The sequence below is a fragment of the Rhipicephalus sanguineus genome, chromosome 1 (assembly GCF_013339695.2).
Source record: "Rhipicephalus sanguineus isolate Rsan-2018 chromosome 1, BIME_Rsan_1.4, whole genome shotgun sequence".
NCBI classification, from domain to species: domain Eukaryota; kingdom Metazoa; phylum Arthropoda; class Arachnida; order Ixodida; family Ixodidae; genus Rhipicephalus; species Rhipicephalus sanguineus.
In genome coordinates this window covers 239661745-239679424 of record NC_051176.1, presented here as the reverse complement: position 1 = coordinate 239679424, position 17680 = coordinate 239661745, and the positions used below count along the sequence as shown (strand labels likewise).

Below are 17680 nucleotides of genomic sequence, written 5' to 3'. Positions count from 1 at the left end.
TTGTGGCTTTGAAGCAGCTACGTGGTAGCAGCGGGTTAAAGATTACATTGCATTGTTCTGTCATTTTACTGGCAATGAATACTTATATCTTCAAGTTCAATATGTAGGCCTTTGCAAAAGTTCGCTAGCGTCCTATTAGTAGTAGTTTCTGACAACTTACTTGGACAAGTTTGGTTATTTTTCTACTTTTTTGCATTGCCACGTTTCATAAAATTCCACATTTTGTTTAATGTCATGGACACTATCCACGTTTGCAAGTGTCCATAAGATTAACCAAAATTCAGTCTCTGTGGAATCTAACCAAGACCAGAAAGGTTTATTTTCATAATTCTGGGTATCCCTGAACTTCGCATATCTCTTCAAAATTTTTTCTGTTTGTCACATTTTCAAGTTAAGGGGGTTTCACTGTACATAGCCCTTTTCATGTAATGGCATATAGTTGATACAGAATGCATCATGTGGGGCAGTTCAGCAATTCATTACTAACCCATGAGGCCCTCCAGAAATGGGTGATGTAAAGGTACAATGCTTAAATTTTTTATGTGCTGCATTGTGCATGCAGGCTTCCCTAACATACTCACTTACCTACCCTCAGGTAGCCTTGGAGCAGAATGAGGCAGCACTCAGTGTGGCACTGGTCAAGTTTGCATCTCAACCAGATGAGCAATATGTAGTAGTGGGTGCTGCCAGGGAGCTGTCCCTACAGCCTTGGCACGCACGTAGTGGTGGCCTTTTGCTGACTTACCGACTGAGCCATGCTGGTGAGACACGCCTGGAGCTCGTGCATGCCACATCTGTTGAGGAAGCACCGACAGCCCTGTGCCCTTTCCAGGGCCGCCTGCTGGCTGGGGTGGGCAAGTGCTTACGCTTGTATGACTTGGGACGCAAGAAACTGCTCCGAAAGTGTGAAAACAAGGTAAGTACCTTGCTTGTGTATATGCTGTAAGCATTGGTCACAGTAGTAAATAAAGCCGAGCTAGTTGGTATGAATGCGTTGTGGAATAGTGCAAAAAACACGTGGACACAGGCAAGAGAGACGAGATTTTGAAAGTTAGCACCTGAATCATCTGTGTCAACATGTTTTGTGCGCTATTCCACAATGCAATTGGACACAGGTTCCGCATCTGTATTATGTACTGTTGAGTATAATCACTAACAGACTTACTTGTGTAAGGACCGTTTTTACAGTTTTAACAATAGGACTGTATTTACTATATTTGCCATTGCAAGTACTCTTCCTAAGTCTTTTCGTACAACTTTAGGTTGGCTTTACTTTGTGTTGTCTGCAGGGCCAAATAGGGAAACCTGTTTTGGTGAGCTTAACAGTGCTGTTCAATCTAAGGCATTGGTGGAACAGGTGCAGAAATTGTGCGATAGCACCAAGAGCAGTTTTCCATGCCATCCTGCTCTGAAACTGCTTCTCAGCAGAAAATTGCACCAAGCAAGTGCCAAAGAAGCGTCTAAAAAAAGAGAAGAAAAATAAGAAAAAAAAAGAGAGAAAAATTGGCGAAGCTTGCACTAAGCTGCACAAGGCTTGAAACAGCGAAACTGGACGATTCTGAAGACTAATCTGGTTGCTTCTAGGTTGTTTCTAGGCCTTAGCAAGGTGATGTAGGGTTCTAGGTTGCTTCTAGGTTGTTGCTAGGCTTTAGCTAGGTGATGCTAGGTGGTTTCTACGTTGATTCTCAGTACAGTGAGGTTCGACTTAAACCACAGACAGTCACAGACACTACACAGATGTCCAAACTCGTGCTGAAACCAAGCGTCCGCACTTCTCATAGATCTGCGGGCACGTTGTCGTTGGCGTAGGCCTTCCATCGCTTCAGGGTCTTCATGCAGCCATCGTTGCCTTTCCCTCGTATGTACGCGGGGTCCTTCGGCTTGCCGCCGTCACTTCATTTGTTGGGCTAACTGTTGTCTTTTTTTTAGTGGACTAGTGGTGAGTAGCGAGATTTACCCAATTTTTGTGACACATACCCATTTATGATGATGATAGTTTTCTGGATCAACTCGCAAGGAACGGTTTGCTGAACAGCTTCGCCCTTAAAAAAAAATTAGGATGTTTCTACTAGGAGCCTTGCTCAGACTGTGTACAAGGCTTGTGGAAGTCAAAACGTAGTAAATTTATTTTGTTGCGATAGCATTTACTATAAATAAAATTGCTATCGCTGTCATGTCGCGTATATGTATATGTATATATTAGGGGTGTGCGAATATTCGAAATTTCGAATATTTTTCTAATAGTGTTTGCTATTCGATTCGATTCGCACTGAAATTTTACTATTCGAACTATTCGAACTTCCCAAAGACAAATGCAGTCAACGTCCGGTTGAAAGTGACCCCTTCAAATTTTTTAATATGCTTCACCTCATTACACTCTCGTATTGCGGCAAAGCTGCCTTTCAAGCTCCGTTACAATCAAACCTAGCCAAGAGACAGTCAACGTCCGTTTGGAAGTGGTCCCTAGATTTTCAGTATGCTTGACCTCCTCACACCCCCGTATTGCGGCAAAGCTGCCTTTCAAGGCCCGCTACGGTCGAACTTAGCCAAGAGACAGTCAACGTCGGTTTGGAAGGGGTCCCTAGATTTTCAATATGCTTCACCTCATCACACTCCCGTATTGCGGCAAAGCTGCCTTTCAAGCTCCGTTACGGTCGCAAGTGTACTAACTCAAGAAAATGCTGGTTCCAATATGGAGATGAAAGATGTGGCAGAGTTGGGGACTCAATTAATGCTGTTTTGGACCTGAAATTTGGGCAGGAAGTCCGAAAAATCTGACGCCGAAGCTTTTTAGCATCCAAAATTTCAGATGTTCTTATATATCGACGTCTACGAGGCAGATTTGGAACTCCGGACTTGAAGGGAGCACACCCTTGTCCGCCGCATCAGTTGGGCCACCACAGAATTTGAAAGAGGAGGAGAGGCTGAGGAAATGGCATCTCTGCCTGTCACGTGTAAAGTGTTGTCGGCTACACTTTGGTTGCACCAAATCATGTACATAAATACAATTTGGCCTCTACATTGCCTCATTCTTGATAAGAAAGACAACTATGAAATATGACCCCACCATCAACCTAGCGAAAAGAAACAGTTTCATGTTGCGATCTCACAAGAACATACTTAGGGATTCTCTGCAACTTTTTCTCTAATTTCACTTCGAATTATTCAAAAAATGTTTGAGAAATATTCGAAAATTATTCGAAATTATTCGATTCGATTCGCACTCAATTTTTATTATTCAAATTCGCTTCGCACCCAAAATTTTGCTATTCGCACAGCTCTAGTATATATATATATATGTATATATATATATATATATATATATATATATATATATATATAAGTAAGTCTTTCAGCATGCTAACGGCATGGTCCCTCAATACATTTTACTGGTCATGAAACTCCCGCGAAAGTTTCATATAGGGACAGAAGTGACCACCAGAGGCGCCACCGTAAGCAGAAGGGTAATAATCTTCCGCGCTTGGTAGGGCAGTTGCGCGTTCGCGGAAGCGTTTGCTGTCAAATACACTTCTTCAGATACTCTCCTTCTTCATGTTCTCGCTAACAAATCATAGCAGTGATTAGTATTGTCAATATGGTACATGATGCGCGTTGTCAAATTGCCTAAGTCATTGACTGCTCGCAATGTTTTGACTGAGGGTGTCTGTCAAATGACGCGTGTGTTCGTGACGTTCCTACATTTCTCGATTCCTGCATAGTCGCTTTCGGGCTTAAACCGAACACTGACTGGTTCTAGATGACTGACAGGTTGACATATTTTGCACTAGAGGTTGCGGAGTATAGAGCACTGCACAGGCCCAGGCCGACCCAAAAGCCCGAGCCCGGCCCGTGGGCCGTCCGAAGCGTTTTCTGGCGGGCCTGGGCTGGGCTGGGGCTTGAATTTGCGGGCCCGGGTCGGGCCCGGGCTTTAAGCCGCAGGCCTGGGCCGGGCCCGGCCTTGAGGCTGCGGGCCAGGCCGGACTCAGGCCCGCTCATTAAAAGGCCTAAGTCGGGCCTTCGAGCACACGCGAACGTTGTGCATTGCATGGTCTAAGGCATTCTGTGCCAAGCTGAAGTGACGCGTGCAAAGAGCTGGCTCTTAGTAAAGTTAGCCAAGAAAATAGAAAAACAGTTGAAGTTCTATTTTGTTCTTTCACCAGTATAGATATATTATATCTATATGTTATATCTATATATTATATCTATATATCTAGATATATTATATCTATATATCTAGATATATTATATCTATACTGGATTGTGTATTTTATGCTATACGCTCATGAATTCAGCTATACAGGGTGTTTCAAGAAATGTGTCCAGCCTTCTCAAAAAATCAGGAGAATGCGATATTTGATTGCTGCCTTCAGAATTGGTTTTTCTGTAGTGGCAGGGATTTTAAGGTGGTTAACGAAATTATTAGGGACTGTAATTAAAAAAGTTAAATTAATTAAATTTTTAATTAGTGGAGTTAGGTGGTTGTGTCAAATGGGAGGATTGAAGTTCTTCATGCCAGAAACCCAACCCAACTTTGAGATTTCGAAAATGTGGCATCTAGTAATAATTACAAAGTAATGAAATTCAACCAAATTCAATGGCAAAACCTAAACAGAAACATCGAAGAATGCAACTGCCATATTCTTCTGAGACGTCCAAAATGAGTGAATGACTTTTTCTGTAGCGCTAGGCATCTTAAGATGGTTAGAGACATGACTTGAGACAGTAATTAAGAATGTTAGGTTAATTAACTTTTTAATTACTGGAGTTAGGTGACTGTGTCAAATAGGGGAATTGAAGTTCTTCGTGCCAGAAACACATCCCAACATTGAGATTTCGAAAAAGCGGCCTCTAAAAATAATTACGAAGTAATGAAATTCAACCGAATTCGATGGCTTTCGCTGTTGAAAGCCGTTGCATTTCATTGAATTTCATTACGCCACAACAATTACTAGAGGACGCTTTTTCGAAATCTCAAAGCTCAGATGGGTTCCTCGCATGAAGAACTTCAAAGCTCCCATTTGACACAATCGTCTAGCTCCACTAATTAAAAAGTTAATTAATGTAACTTTCTTAATTACTATCCTAAATGATGTCCTTAACTACCTTAAGATTCCTGCCGCTACAGAAAAAGCAATTCTGAAGGCCCCGAGCAAATATCGCATTTTCCTGATTTTTTGATAAGGTTGGACACATTTCTTAAAACACCCTGTATATATATACCGGGTGTCCCAGCTATCTTTAGCCAAGGGTTAAAAAATACAATATTAGAGGCAGGTGAGTGAAATCAGTTGCAAATTGCTGACAGCCACCTTGCGCGCTACAGACAATTTTTTGTTTTATAATTAACTAATTTGTTAATTAGGACGATTTAACTAAATTGCTAAATATTGACTTTAGGCGAGAAATGCTGCTTGCAAAGTTCGAGAGCGTCCTCAGAAACCCCAACTGCATTACTTGCGATAAAGAAAGTCTCACGTATACCATTTTTTCCAAGCTGCAAAGAAAGCCCGCGAAATACAAAAAGAACCACGTGACTAGCGCGATCGCGCGTCGCGAGAATGCTGCCCTCAGACGAGGTTTTAACGAACGAACGTCACCTGCGGCCGGGACTCGCCGGCTCCGTTGCAGCGGCAGGCCTATAAGTGAGCGGTGGTTTCTTGGCCCGTCGCCAGCCAGCTGCGCGCGTGACGGTGCAAGTTGTAGCGAGCGCGAGCCAAGAATCCACCTTTAACTTATCGGCCTACCGCTGCAACGGAGACGCCGAGTCGCGGCCGCAGCTGATTTTGTTCGCTCAAACCACGGCTGAGGGCAGCATTCTTGCGGCGCGCGAGCGCGCTAGTCACGTGGTTATTTTTGTATTTCGCGGGCTTTCTTTGAAGCTTGGAAAAAATGGTATACATGAGACTTTCTTTATTGCAAATGATGCGATTGGGGTTTCTGAGGACGCTCTCGAACTTTGCAAGCAGCATTTCTTGCCTAAAGTCAATATTTAGCAATTTAGTTAAATCGAGCTAATTAACAAATTAGTTAATTACAAAACAAAAATTGTCTGTAGTGCGCAAGATGGCGGTCAGCAATTTGCAAGTCATTTCACTCGCCTGCCTCTAATATTGTATTTTTTAACCCTTGGCTAAAGATAGCTGGGACACCCTGTATATATCAATTTGTATGCTAGATGACCTGATAGGACAAAAGCGTACCCGCGTCCTAGGACTCAACAGCGAAACAGCTTAACTACTTAGCTACCATCGGGGGCAAAGCAAAATTTCGATGCATGTACACACCGGATTTTCCGTCCGATTGCCCACTCCAAAGCGCAAGGCATCATTAATAATCATCATCAACAACTAATATCCTCTAGCGGCCCCGGGCCGGGCATGACCATGAACACGCGCGCCATGGATAAGTTTAATAATGAACGGCCGGGCCCGGGCTTGGAACCACGGGCCCGGGCCGGGCTCGGGCTGTGTTTGGTCATGTGCACCTGGGCCCGGGCTTGGTACCACGAGCCCGGGCTCGGGCTTCATAAAACGGTCCCAGGCTGAAAAATCAGGCCTGTGCAGTGCTCTAGCAGAGTAGTCGTGCTCTGGCTGCACGTAACGATCATTTTCGGACTTATTGTCACTTTATTCTACAGGGCATCACAAAGCTGCAAAGCTGCAAGTTTGTGTGCCAGTAAGCAAGCCTGTATATCAGGCTGACTTGGCATCAATAGCTTTGAAGTACCTCTTGAGGGACATCGTTAGTTAAACATAGCTTTAAAATCAAAAGCGCAGATTGAGATACCATAAAATGGAGAGGGATGCTCGTGTTGTTTTCCTTTTTTTTCTTTGGTGACATAATTTGCACTCTTGATTTTGAAGATTTAAAAAATAATGAAGTGAAACTGCTGTGAGCTGCTTTTGCTAGATATAGGCATTATGTGCTATTTTCAAGCGAAATGTTTTGATTTTACGCATGCAGGTTTCATAACACTGCCGAGTTCTAATATACGCGGCTCCTTTTTTTTTTCTTTTTTTTAATCCATTCCCATATACTGTCGCAATGACCACAAGTTCTAAGTTGGCATTCCAGTTAGCCACCTTGTTCCTTCTATGTAAACACCAGCGCAAATCGAAATCAACCCGGAGCTTCCATCAACCCAGTTATTCAGTTTAAACTGATCAGTTATACATAAAACTGCATTACTCTTTGTGAACCTTTCTAGAAATTTTCTCGATTCAGCGACAGCACCAGCAAACAGCACTATCAAAATAAAACAAAATACAGTATTGCATTTTGGCCCGTGGCATCACTTTTTAGTTTCTATCATTATGCAGAAATCAAACGCACACACTCCGAACACCGCACTTCACAAAAAACTCCAAACACACTCGCATACACTACACACACAATTCTAGGCATGGCGTCTTCCACCAGTCTTCGTCGATCTCGAGGCAGTGAAACGATGTTTGCATTCACTGTGCACACATCCGCACGTACAATGTCACTTGCATTGAAATGTTTTTCGCAAACACGAACGTACTTGGAGTCGAACGAAAATCCGACAGTCTCCTGTCGCGTTGTTCTGCGTCGGCTGGTAAACAGAGCGGGGAGACATTTTTGACAGTGCCCTTGTACCCCGAGCGACAGCCCGGCACACAGCAGGTGTTGGGCATCACTGTGACTACGAGGTGACCGCGAAAAGAAAAAAAGGGATGCAACCATCATAAACAACTCCACTCTGCGCCCACACTCCGTTAATGGCGGCCAGCAGCAGCCGGCTTCCCCGTCCCCTTCTAGCTATGCCAGCGCTAGGGTGGCTAGAATGGGGAGGTGTGAAAAGCGGCCGCGAAAACCGGTCCCCAAATCGCGCCGATGCCGCAAGGGGCGCTGTACGCAGAGGCGCGGGGAGTCGAGCAGACGACGTGCCGCGTAGCGCCGCTCATGTGCAGCAAACCTGTCTCGCGCTATTAGCTTGCAACAGTTTGCTGCGTTAATCGTCTTTTTCCTTTTCTCCTTCAGCGGGTGCAGCAAAAAAGGGCACACTGTAACATCTTCCTCTCCTAGTAAAAAACAGCGCGAAAACTACGAAGACGAGACAGATAAAACAGGACTAGCGCTGTCTCGTCCTTGTAGTTTTCGCGCTGTTTTTTACTATGAATGTGTGCCAACAAGCTCAAGTTCGTACGCTTCTCATCTTTCTCTCCTTCTTTACTGATTTTCGTGAAGGTATGCACGCGAGAAAGAATATATCGGAGTGACATGCGGTGCGCACCAACCAGCAAATGTCGATTGGTGTTACTTCCTTGAAAGAAAAAAAATTCGTTACACACAATATGGATAATTTTAAAAAACACATGAAGCCAAGGGTAACTAGAAAGTTGGATTAAAAAGTAAACATCGAGTAAATGAAAATGATAAATTAGCAAGCGGTCATACTGTCAGATGGAATTTATGAAAAAGATAACCCTCGCGGTAGTAAATATCTACATCTGAAGTATGCAAAAGATCGATCTAGACAAAATGGACTTGGAACAAAGAAAAGGGAAAGAAAAATAAACCATCGCGGTAATCTTTTCGTCAAATTTATATAACCGAATACAGCATAACAGACATCCCTCTAAATATAAGAACAGTAACTTATTGTTAATCATATCTTCTGAAGTGGAGCTACGAGGTACCTTTTTGCTAATTGTATATCGGCGACAGAATAAAAGGAAGTGGTTCGTTGTTTCAATTGATTGCAAAATTTGCACAACGGCCGGGGACGCCATGAGACCTGCATTAAATAAATAAAAATTCACTCGTGGAATTTGACCGCGTAATCTGCTGTAAGAAACTTCTATTGTCACGATGCACACCGCTGTTTATTCCAGCAATACCTTACATGTACGAAGTTCTTAAATTTATCCAGGGATAATTTGCCAGTGTCGCTTTGCAAACAAGCATTTCTATACCTTAAAGCTGTCGCATAAGCCGTATCTGGTAAATTAGGAATCAGACCTCTACATAGAGATACTGAGGCTCATGAATCCACCATTTCATTTAGATACAATCCGCGGTGGCCCAGTACCCTCAGCAACCAAATTTTTTGTAAGTTTGCAGGTATTAGATAACGAAACATGCTCAGGAGTGTTGAATTCGCTGCCGTATATAGGAAGTGCTGAACATACCGAAAGATAATCTGTAACTATAACTGCTGTTGATTCATTTGACGGGAGATTGCTAAAACAACAGCCAGTGTTTCTGGAATTAATATAGGTGTATATATACGATGATAAGAGGAAGGTAGAAAAAAAAGTGCTAATTTCTGCAACCCAACAGGGAGCACGGCTAAGCGCCTTAGGTGTATGATTGGGAAGTCGAATTGAAAAAGACCGCTGAAAAGAGCGGGAGATGATGCCTAACCCAACGTTACTAAACTAGGTTAGCAACCTAGTCTAGTGACGTTGTCCTAACCTTACCCTCTACCGATGCATAAGTCGCGATTTTTTTATTGACATAATGAGTTGTATTGCTAATTCTCATGTGAGCAAGGTAATTGTGTACTGGTAATTTAAATACAGGAATGGCATTTGTTTAGCATTAGGAGAGAGAGAGAGAGAATTAAACTTTATTATCTCACCAGGCGCGTTCTCTTCGCCCAGAGGTGGGTGACTTCCTTATTCCAGGTAGCCATGGCTTGCAGCTGATGCCAGAGCCCTGTCCACTAGTTGGAACTGGTCCTCAGGGTTTAGTGACGTCAGCAACAAAAAAAAAAATATCACGACATTGTGTGCGAAGGATCGAATTGAGCTTACTTGAAGAGCCAATATGTTATATTTTTACATTGAGTAGTTCTAGCAGCGCTAATGCGAATATAATCTGAGGGGTGTTCACTCACGACCAATGTGCTTCAAAGAATAAACTAGGTTTTTAAATGAAAACATATAATGATTGTCTCTGATGCGAAATGTATATCTTTAAAAATGTACGTTTTAACTGTTGGTGTCTCTGATCTAATTACAGACCATGGTAATCGCGCTTCCATATCTAACACGTTGTTTGCAACGAACATTAGAAGTCCAAGGCACAAGCGCAAATCATTCCTTTCTAATAGTATTAGAGGTTTCATTTTTTAAGCTGCGTTGCCAAAGAAAAAGAACAGCAACAAGAAAACGGCGCCCCATACCGGGATAGGGCGTACATTTTGTTCATCATTATCGTATTTCTTCGCAATTCATTTCTTTGGTTTCAGAGTTTTCGTAGCAGCCAGGAACGAAGCACCAGCGTTCAGTTCTCTTCGTTTTATAGGGCATTTTCACCACAGCTCACTAATGCATCACTCGTGTACAATAAAGAACGCGTAAATGGTGAAAAGAACAAAAATCACGCCGCGTTTCCTTGTGGTAGCCTTCCAACGGGCAATCTGCGACAGCGGCGGCTGTACCCGCGCCCCCTGCAGCAGCGCCCCTGGCGGCATCGGCGCGCAGAGGGACCCTCTCTGGCAAGGGAAACGCGCGGCGCTCAGCACACCTCCCCATTCTAGCCACCTTACCAGCGCCACAGCACAGAAAGTGCGGGCAGTATATGAAGCTCTCTCATTGAGTTACGCGGGTGTTTCATGACCAGTAGAAGTATTGAGGGACCATGCTAACGGCGAGCTATTTATATGCACCATTTACTTCAGCGTGCTTTCTTGGTCACCAGCGAAATGCCGCGAAGTGCGCAAGGTGCGCGCTTTAAAGGTCGTTGCCTCGCTCTTTGCGATGCGCGCGTGCGCCTCCGGTGCACTTCCCCCTACAGGGCGTGGTCACCTGCAAGCGCACTTATCTCAGGGAGGGGGGGGGGGGGAATGTCTTGTGCTTGCCCTGGAATGTTCATACCAAAGTTACAGAGCGTACGAAGGTCACTTTGCTTGCTGTAGTGGCCACGTTTTGCGAAAGGAGCTCACTGTTCAAACGGAAATAAGTAACAACTGTGACACTTAGTTCGCGCTCGTCTTGTGTATACCTGTTCGTTTGTTTCATGCGTCCTTTATGTTTGAGCAGCGCGCTTGAAGTGTCGTGCTGTAACACTTGATAGTTCATGCTCGTCCTGTGTGTGTTCTTTTCTTGCGTCTTTTGCGCTTGAGCGACACGCTGGAAATTTCGAGCTGCTTTCCGTTCTTCGCAATACATTCCACTTAGTTACTATCATATTCACTGCTTTGCCATTGCGGCGAAACTGTGACTTTTTTATTTCTTTTTCTTTTTTTTCCAGTCTTCACAGGTGTCCTCTTTTATTGATCATGCCTACTCTTAACTGGACAGGAATCTGTCATACTCTGGATTTCATTCTGGTGGCACATTTGCATGTCGCTTTCAGTGATGTAGATAGATCTGCTTCTTAATCACAAGGTCCAATCACAAAATTCTTGGCAAATACAGCTAAGGACTGCACCTCTGTAGTAAGGTTGAGTCTCTGTTGGAAAAAGAAATTGATCCATAGGTATATGTATTGGCCTTGTTATTTCCTTCGATTGACAGTTGGAGGGAGCCTATGAGGGCCTTGCATATCATAGCAAGCACTGTAAGCACTGAGACATGTATTGTAGATGAAACAACCTGTGGATCCACCTGATCTGTGCTGTTGCTACTTTTGCTGCTGCAAGATCAGACTTTCCACAGAGAAACTGACAGATTTACTTTGGTCAATGTTACATGCTTGCAGCTATTGTATGAAAAGGGGGGAGGGCCGACAGAAAAAAATGGCTGCTGAGGCTCTGCCCACAAACAGTGGCCGTAGTTACTTGTATATGTATTGCCTGATCTTGTACCATGGAACCTGCACATATCCTGTCCCTTGTGAACGTGATCCCTGTGCTATGATATACCATTGTTTTATATACTATACTTGTATTTTACCCTTGTTGCTGTATCATTCATGGTTAGCGTATTAGTTGTGTGTGTGTGTGCATATGTGTGTGTTTTGTTAGAAGCCATTTTTAATATTATGTCTGTGCAAGGACAGTTCACATTTACATCATGGCGTCTCACTGAAGCTAACCATGACAAATAGAGATTGAAACAGTTGATTTCAATGTAAACAGTGTTGTGGAGCATACACAGAGCAGTCATTTTCAGATAAACGTTGCTTCTTTGCACCACACATAAGGAAATTGTGGACATCTCTGCAATGCTAAGTAGAGCACTGCACGGGCCGATTTTTCCGCCCCGGCCCGAAAACGCCATGTTCCAGCCCGCCCGAGCCCGGCCCGGTGTTCCTAAATGTGGCCCGTACCCGGCCCGGGCCCGAAAGTTTTTGGCCCGGCCTGGCCCGTTTCAGCAAGTTATGCCTTGAGCATAAAAGAGGCACTGTCCAACCTTCGGTTATTGTGAAGATACCTGCCGCACACAAGATATCTTCTAGAGATTGATTTAGGAACTTATTTCAGTGTCACGACTTTCACTGATACTGTCTATACTTTCGGTTAATTACGCCCGTAACCCTCTTGCAAAATAATTGCAGGGCAATATAAAATGTAATAGGAGTCATAGCTGGCTGTTTCATGTACGCACGCAGTGCTTAACCACGCAATCTTGTTTTTGCATTTTAAAGAACGACTACAGAATATACCTTCATAAAGTGGAAAAAAAAAACCATGGCAGACATTTTTAATTCAATTGCATCAACTGCATACGAGCTAGGGCTGTTGAGTAAAAGTAGCAAGTCTCCTGCAAACTGCAAGTCTCCTGCATACTCGAAATGTTTCCCATAGATACAAACGCGCTCATCTTATATACACTAATCTAGGCAGTTTACCGTTGCTTTCCTTACACGGTACCCAAGAAAGTCTTTCACTCACTATAATGGTGGAAACTTATATCAGGCGTTTCTTGAAATTACATGTAGCATACCGATGGAGAAAAATTGTAGAAGTCTTGTATTGTGCACGTTCTGTGCACGCCAATGCACTCCAAGTGGTTTAAATTACCCGGAGCCCTCAACGACGGCGTCTCATATAGCCTGGGTCGCTTCGGGAAGTTAAACCCCACAAAAGAACAAAAACAGAACCAAACAACGTACACACGCAATTATACAGATACGTATGAGACCCGGGCCTAATACGGGCCTGGCTCAGGCCCGAGCCCGGCCCAGGCCCGATCCAGCAATCTCTTGCCTGGCCCGCGGGCCGGGCCGGGCTCGGGCTTTCGGGCCGGCCCGGGCCCGTGCAGTGCTCTGATGCTAAGCAATCTGTGGCACTACGGTGGATGTGTGCAGGCATGCTGTGTAGTTTAGTGTAGTAAACGTCATTATACCTTTCATTCCAGTACATCCCCAGTGCCATAGTGTCCATACAGAGCATGGGCAACCGTGTAGTGGTAGGAGATGTCCAAGAGAGCTTCTTCTTCCTTCGCTATAAACGCCAAGAAAATCAGTTGGTCATCTTTGCGGATGATGCGGTACCTCGTTGGATCACCGCATCCTGTATGCTTGACTACGACACAGTTGCTGGTGCTGACAAGTTTGGGAATGTTTCGATTGTAAGTTGCTCCACCTTACTGTTTTTAAGCAAACATTTTGAGAATAGACCTTACAGTGACAGTATTTGCATCCTCTAGATACGTCTGCCAAACAGTGTAAGTGATGAAGTGGATGAAGATCCAACAGGAATCAAATCACTTTGGGACCGTGGCTGGCTGGGAGGCTCATCTCAAAAGGTGTGGTGTACACGAAAATTAATTAGTGCTTTCTTACTCTTTATAAATGGTAGGCAGCATATAGTCTCTGTTGGACTCATGTTCTAAGATTTGGCAGTGAGCCATCGAGAATGCACATTGCGTCTTCTGTTATTGTTGCATTGAGTTGTTTTGCTTGTAAGCCTCACATTTCATTAAAGCTGTTTTATATTCTCAAATAAATTCGTCTATTATGGAATTTCTTGTCCATAAATACCTTGCCATGTCGCTAAAACCAAATGTTTGTTTGGCAATTTAATTTATGCTCACCATGCATAATTTTTTATTTTGTGTGATTAATTTGTAATGTTTGAAAACCACCGCATGGTAAAAATTCAGAGTTAAATGTGACAAATTCTCAGTATAGAATGCATTTCTGGCAAAAAAAAATTGGCTTCAGGGGTATTCATGAAAGGATGCACAAGGTTGTTTATAACAGAAGGAATGTGGAACAAATGAATGTACAGATGAAAGGAATGCATCCACCATTCATAATTCCCATACTGGTGGGACAGCCACTGCTTGTTAAAGTAGTGCAGAAAGGTTGATTAATTTTCTGTCTCTTGGAATTTCTTCATAGCTGATTTTCAGCAGATTCAGAAAAATGGTAAGCAAATTTGCAATGTTGTTTTACAGGTATCCATGTAAAAGAAAATTTAAGCCTTTCTACAGAGTGGTGTGTTGCACATGTGCAGTGTTTGGGTCCGAGAGTAAATGTACCCAGTGAGGCAAGGGAAGATAATTGCTAAAATTTGTTATGGGAGCAGTTACTGTATAGGTACAAATTCTATTCTTCCTATGGTGTTGAAGCTATACACTGCACAACTTTGAGTACAACAAAATTGCCATGTTATATCTTTCCCTCTTTGAATCATGAAGCCATTCTTTGGAATGACAATGTTGTGTTACAGGAAATATTTGTCAACTGAAGTTTAGCAAAGAAATTCTTTTGGAGCCCACATAAATTCAAATTTGTTCTTTCTTGTTTCAGGCTGAGGTCATATCCAACTTTCATATTGGAGAAACTGTATTGTCACTGCAGAAAGCAACATTAATCCCTGGTGGCTCGGAATCACTTGTGTACGTGACATTGTCAGGCACCATTGGAGTTCTTGTGCCATTCACAGCACACGAGGTAAATTGAAATACACTTCTTGCAATTAATTCTAAACATAGGATTCTGGCTGCTTCACTGGTATGTGCTACATTTAGGTTATTTGTTAAAACACAGGTACCATAATCTCGCATAAGGGCATAAAATTATCAATACTTGATGCTGCATGCAGCTCAGGAACAGCTGCAGGTGACTTCACAGTGCTTGTCATCTGCAATACTCTGTGTTTTTTAATCCTGTGTAAATTTTACTGTAGTGGAAATCTGTCCCAGCAAATGGATTCTAATTTTCAACATCTTGATTTGGGGCCAGGCTGCCAGCTGAGGATTTCATGGAGAGATATTGGGCAGACAACAGCTTTTCTATATTACCATGATGAAGTACTAACTTGGCTGAGCAACATAATTCTGCCTAAGCAGAGTCAGTCGTGTGCCATGAAACGTATGTGGCACTTCCCATGCCTCTGCGAGAGTTGCAAAATAGAACAGCACGAAGGATGGGACGAAAGACACATTAACCACAAGACAGGTCTTTCGTCCCGTCTTTCGTGCTGCTCTATTTTGCAAATGTCGCCCCAACTTGCCCAGACAAAGCCTCTGCTCTACGAGAAACTCGCTTTGTGGGAACAGTTGAGATTCCTTGTACTTTTGTACACAAGAAAAAACAAACTCATTGTTATTATCGCAATGTCAGTGTGTATAAAGTGACGATATGTTAGGTGGAGGATATAGTGAAAGAATGCCTCTAATAAAAATGGTGAGGTGCAGTTGCCTGCACATTAAACCATTATCCTCCTCAGACCCAATGACTGCTCGTAGATGGGACTGCTCTACAGGTTGATTTCGATTACAGGATGGAACCTTGCGGACATGGGAAGCCCATTTTTTGTTAGAACGTAATAGCTACATTGTATGTGGAGCAAATTGACGTGTCCTCGTACTTCCTGCCAAAAAAAAAAACATTTTTATTGATCGAAACACAGAGATGAAGGTGCAGCATGACATGGTAGCCTTGTATAATAAAAAAGTTGGGCGAGTTGGTGTTGGTTCATAATGATACGGGGGTGCGAATAGCACGGCACACAAGAAAAGATGGACACAGGACGACGCGCTACTAGCAACTGACCGACGTCAGTTGCTGTTAGGTCAGTTGCTAGCAGCACATCGTCCTGTGTCCATCTTTTCTTGTGTGCCGTGCTATTCGCACCCCCGTATCAACATGGTAGCCTTGCCTCTTGAGGCTAGATTCTAGATTTTTGTATCAGCTCGCGGTATTCAAAATTCACTTTGCAGGCTGTTTTCATCATGTGCAACGACATACCAAATTCATGGCAATCTTTAATAATAATAATATCTGGGGTTTAACGTCCCAAAACCACGATATGATTATGAGATACGCCGTAGTGGAGGGCTCCGGAAATTTCGACCTCCTGGGGGTTCTTTAACGTGCACCTAAATCTAAGTACGTGGGCCTCAAACATTTTTGCCTCCATCGAAAATGCAGCCGCCGCGGCCGGGATTTGATCCGGCGACCTTCGGGTCAGCAGTTCAGCGCCATAACCACTAGACCACCGTGTTGAGGCTCATGCCAATCTTTATTAACTAAAGCTGATGGCAATAATGCTCGTGAGCCTAATTAATTTAGCTCATGATGTATGATCACTACTTTACTTGTTCTCTTCCAAGCTTATCTTCTAAAGCACAGCTGGTTAGTTGCAGCAACATTCATGAGCTGTATTACATATATCAATGTCGGACTGCTGCTGTGAAATGAAGAAAAATATATAAATTAGCTACAGATTATTTTTTTTTTCTTTGCATGAAAGTCTATGTAGGCAGCAGCAGTGCCTTGTAAAGATTAGCTCAACAGGGCCAGATTTTGCTAGCTAGAGGAATTGTTTAGAAGTATTCTTTGATAAAATCAGTCTCGCAGTGGAAATGTGTGTTGCTACTACTGTAGTCGTTTGTTACCTTGGATCTGTCCCATCCTTTTCTGCTTGTTGCGATGTGAATAAATATCAGCCTATTAGTGCAGAAGATGGATGTGAAGCAAGGTGAAGATTGTTGTTGTGCTTTTCTAGGACCACGATTTCTTCCAACATTTGGAGATGCACATGCGGTCTGAAAACCCGCCATTGTGCGGCAGAGACCATCTTTCATTTAGATCATCTTACTTTCCAGTCAAGGTGAGAATGATTTTATTTTTAGTTATTAATATGTGTAAGGAACTTGCTCGTAATCGTTTTATGTGTGGGATTTTACTTTCAGAATGTCATTGATGGTGACCTGTGCGAACAGTTCAACTCTCTTGATCCATCTAAACAAAAGAGCATTGCAGAGGAGCTCGACAGGAATCCAAGCGAAGTATGAATAATGTTTAGCCTGTCAGTACGTTGCATGGTAATAATGTATCTTCCTTCTTGCGCAGGTTTCTAAGAAACTGGAAGACATCAGGACAAGATATGCGTTTTGAGTTGCTTCTGGTTGGGAATTCATTAGCTCATATTGTATATAAAGGCATGCGAAAAACTTCTAAAGTCATAGTCTGTGTGTTCATTATGTATTAAACCTGAGACCAAAAGAGGGATGGAGGACATCCTACACCTGGCGGTTTTCTGCAGAAGTGTTTTTGCATGTTAATTCGTGACATCTAATTTTGATCTCTGTGTACGTTTTGAACCCTTTCAAATGCCACTCAGCATGTGCAGTGAAAAAAAAAAAAATTTCTGCTGTAAGCTAAATAGGTCAGTGGCAGGAAAGAAACTACTATTGCTTGTTTTTTCAGGTACTAAAGTTGAACTCCTTTATAAGGGCACTTATATAACTGACAGTTGTGTATAAGAGACACAGTGTGCCAACATCGAAATAGGAGTTGGTCAGAAAAT

General features: G+C 43.1%; 1 protein-coding gene across 2 annotated transcripts in view; it reads left to right on the top strand.

Moving 5' to 3' along the window:
- The window catches only part of LOC119375304 (splicing factor 3B subunit 3), a 54037-nt gene extending 36728 nt beyond the window's left edge, over nt 1-17309 (top strand). For both annotated transcript variants that reach the window (XM_037645485.2, XM_037645490.2), the window contains exons 20-26: nt 596-916; nt 13275-13487; nt 13566-13664; nt 14674-14817; nt 16877-16981; nt 17064-17159; nt 17224-17309. In XM_037645485.2, the coding sequence (XP_037501413.1) occupies nt 596-916; nt 13275-13487; nt 13566-13664; nt 14674-14817; nt 16877-16981; nt 17064-17159; nt 17224-17268 (1023 nt within the window). In that variant the 3' untranslated portion in view covers nt 17269-17309. The remainder of the gene's footprint in view (nt 1-595; nt 917-13274; nt 13488-13565; nt 13665-14673; nt 14818-16876; nt 16982-17063; nt 17160-17223) is intronic.
- The last annotated feature ends 371 nt before the right edge of the window (nt 17310-17680 follow it).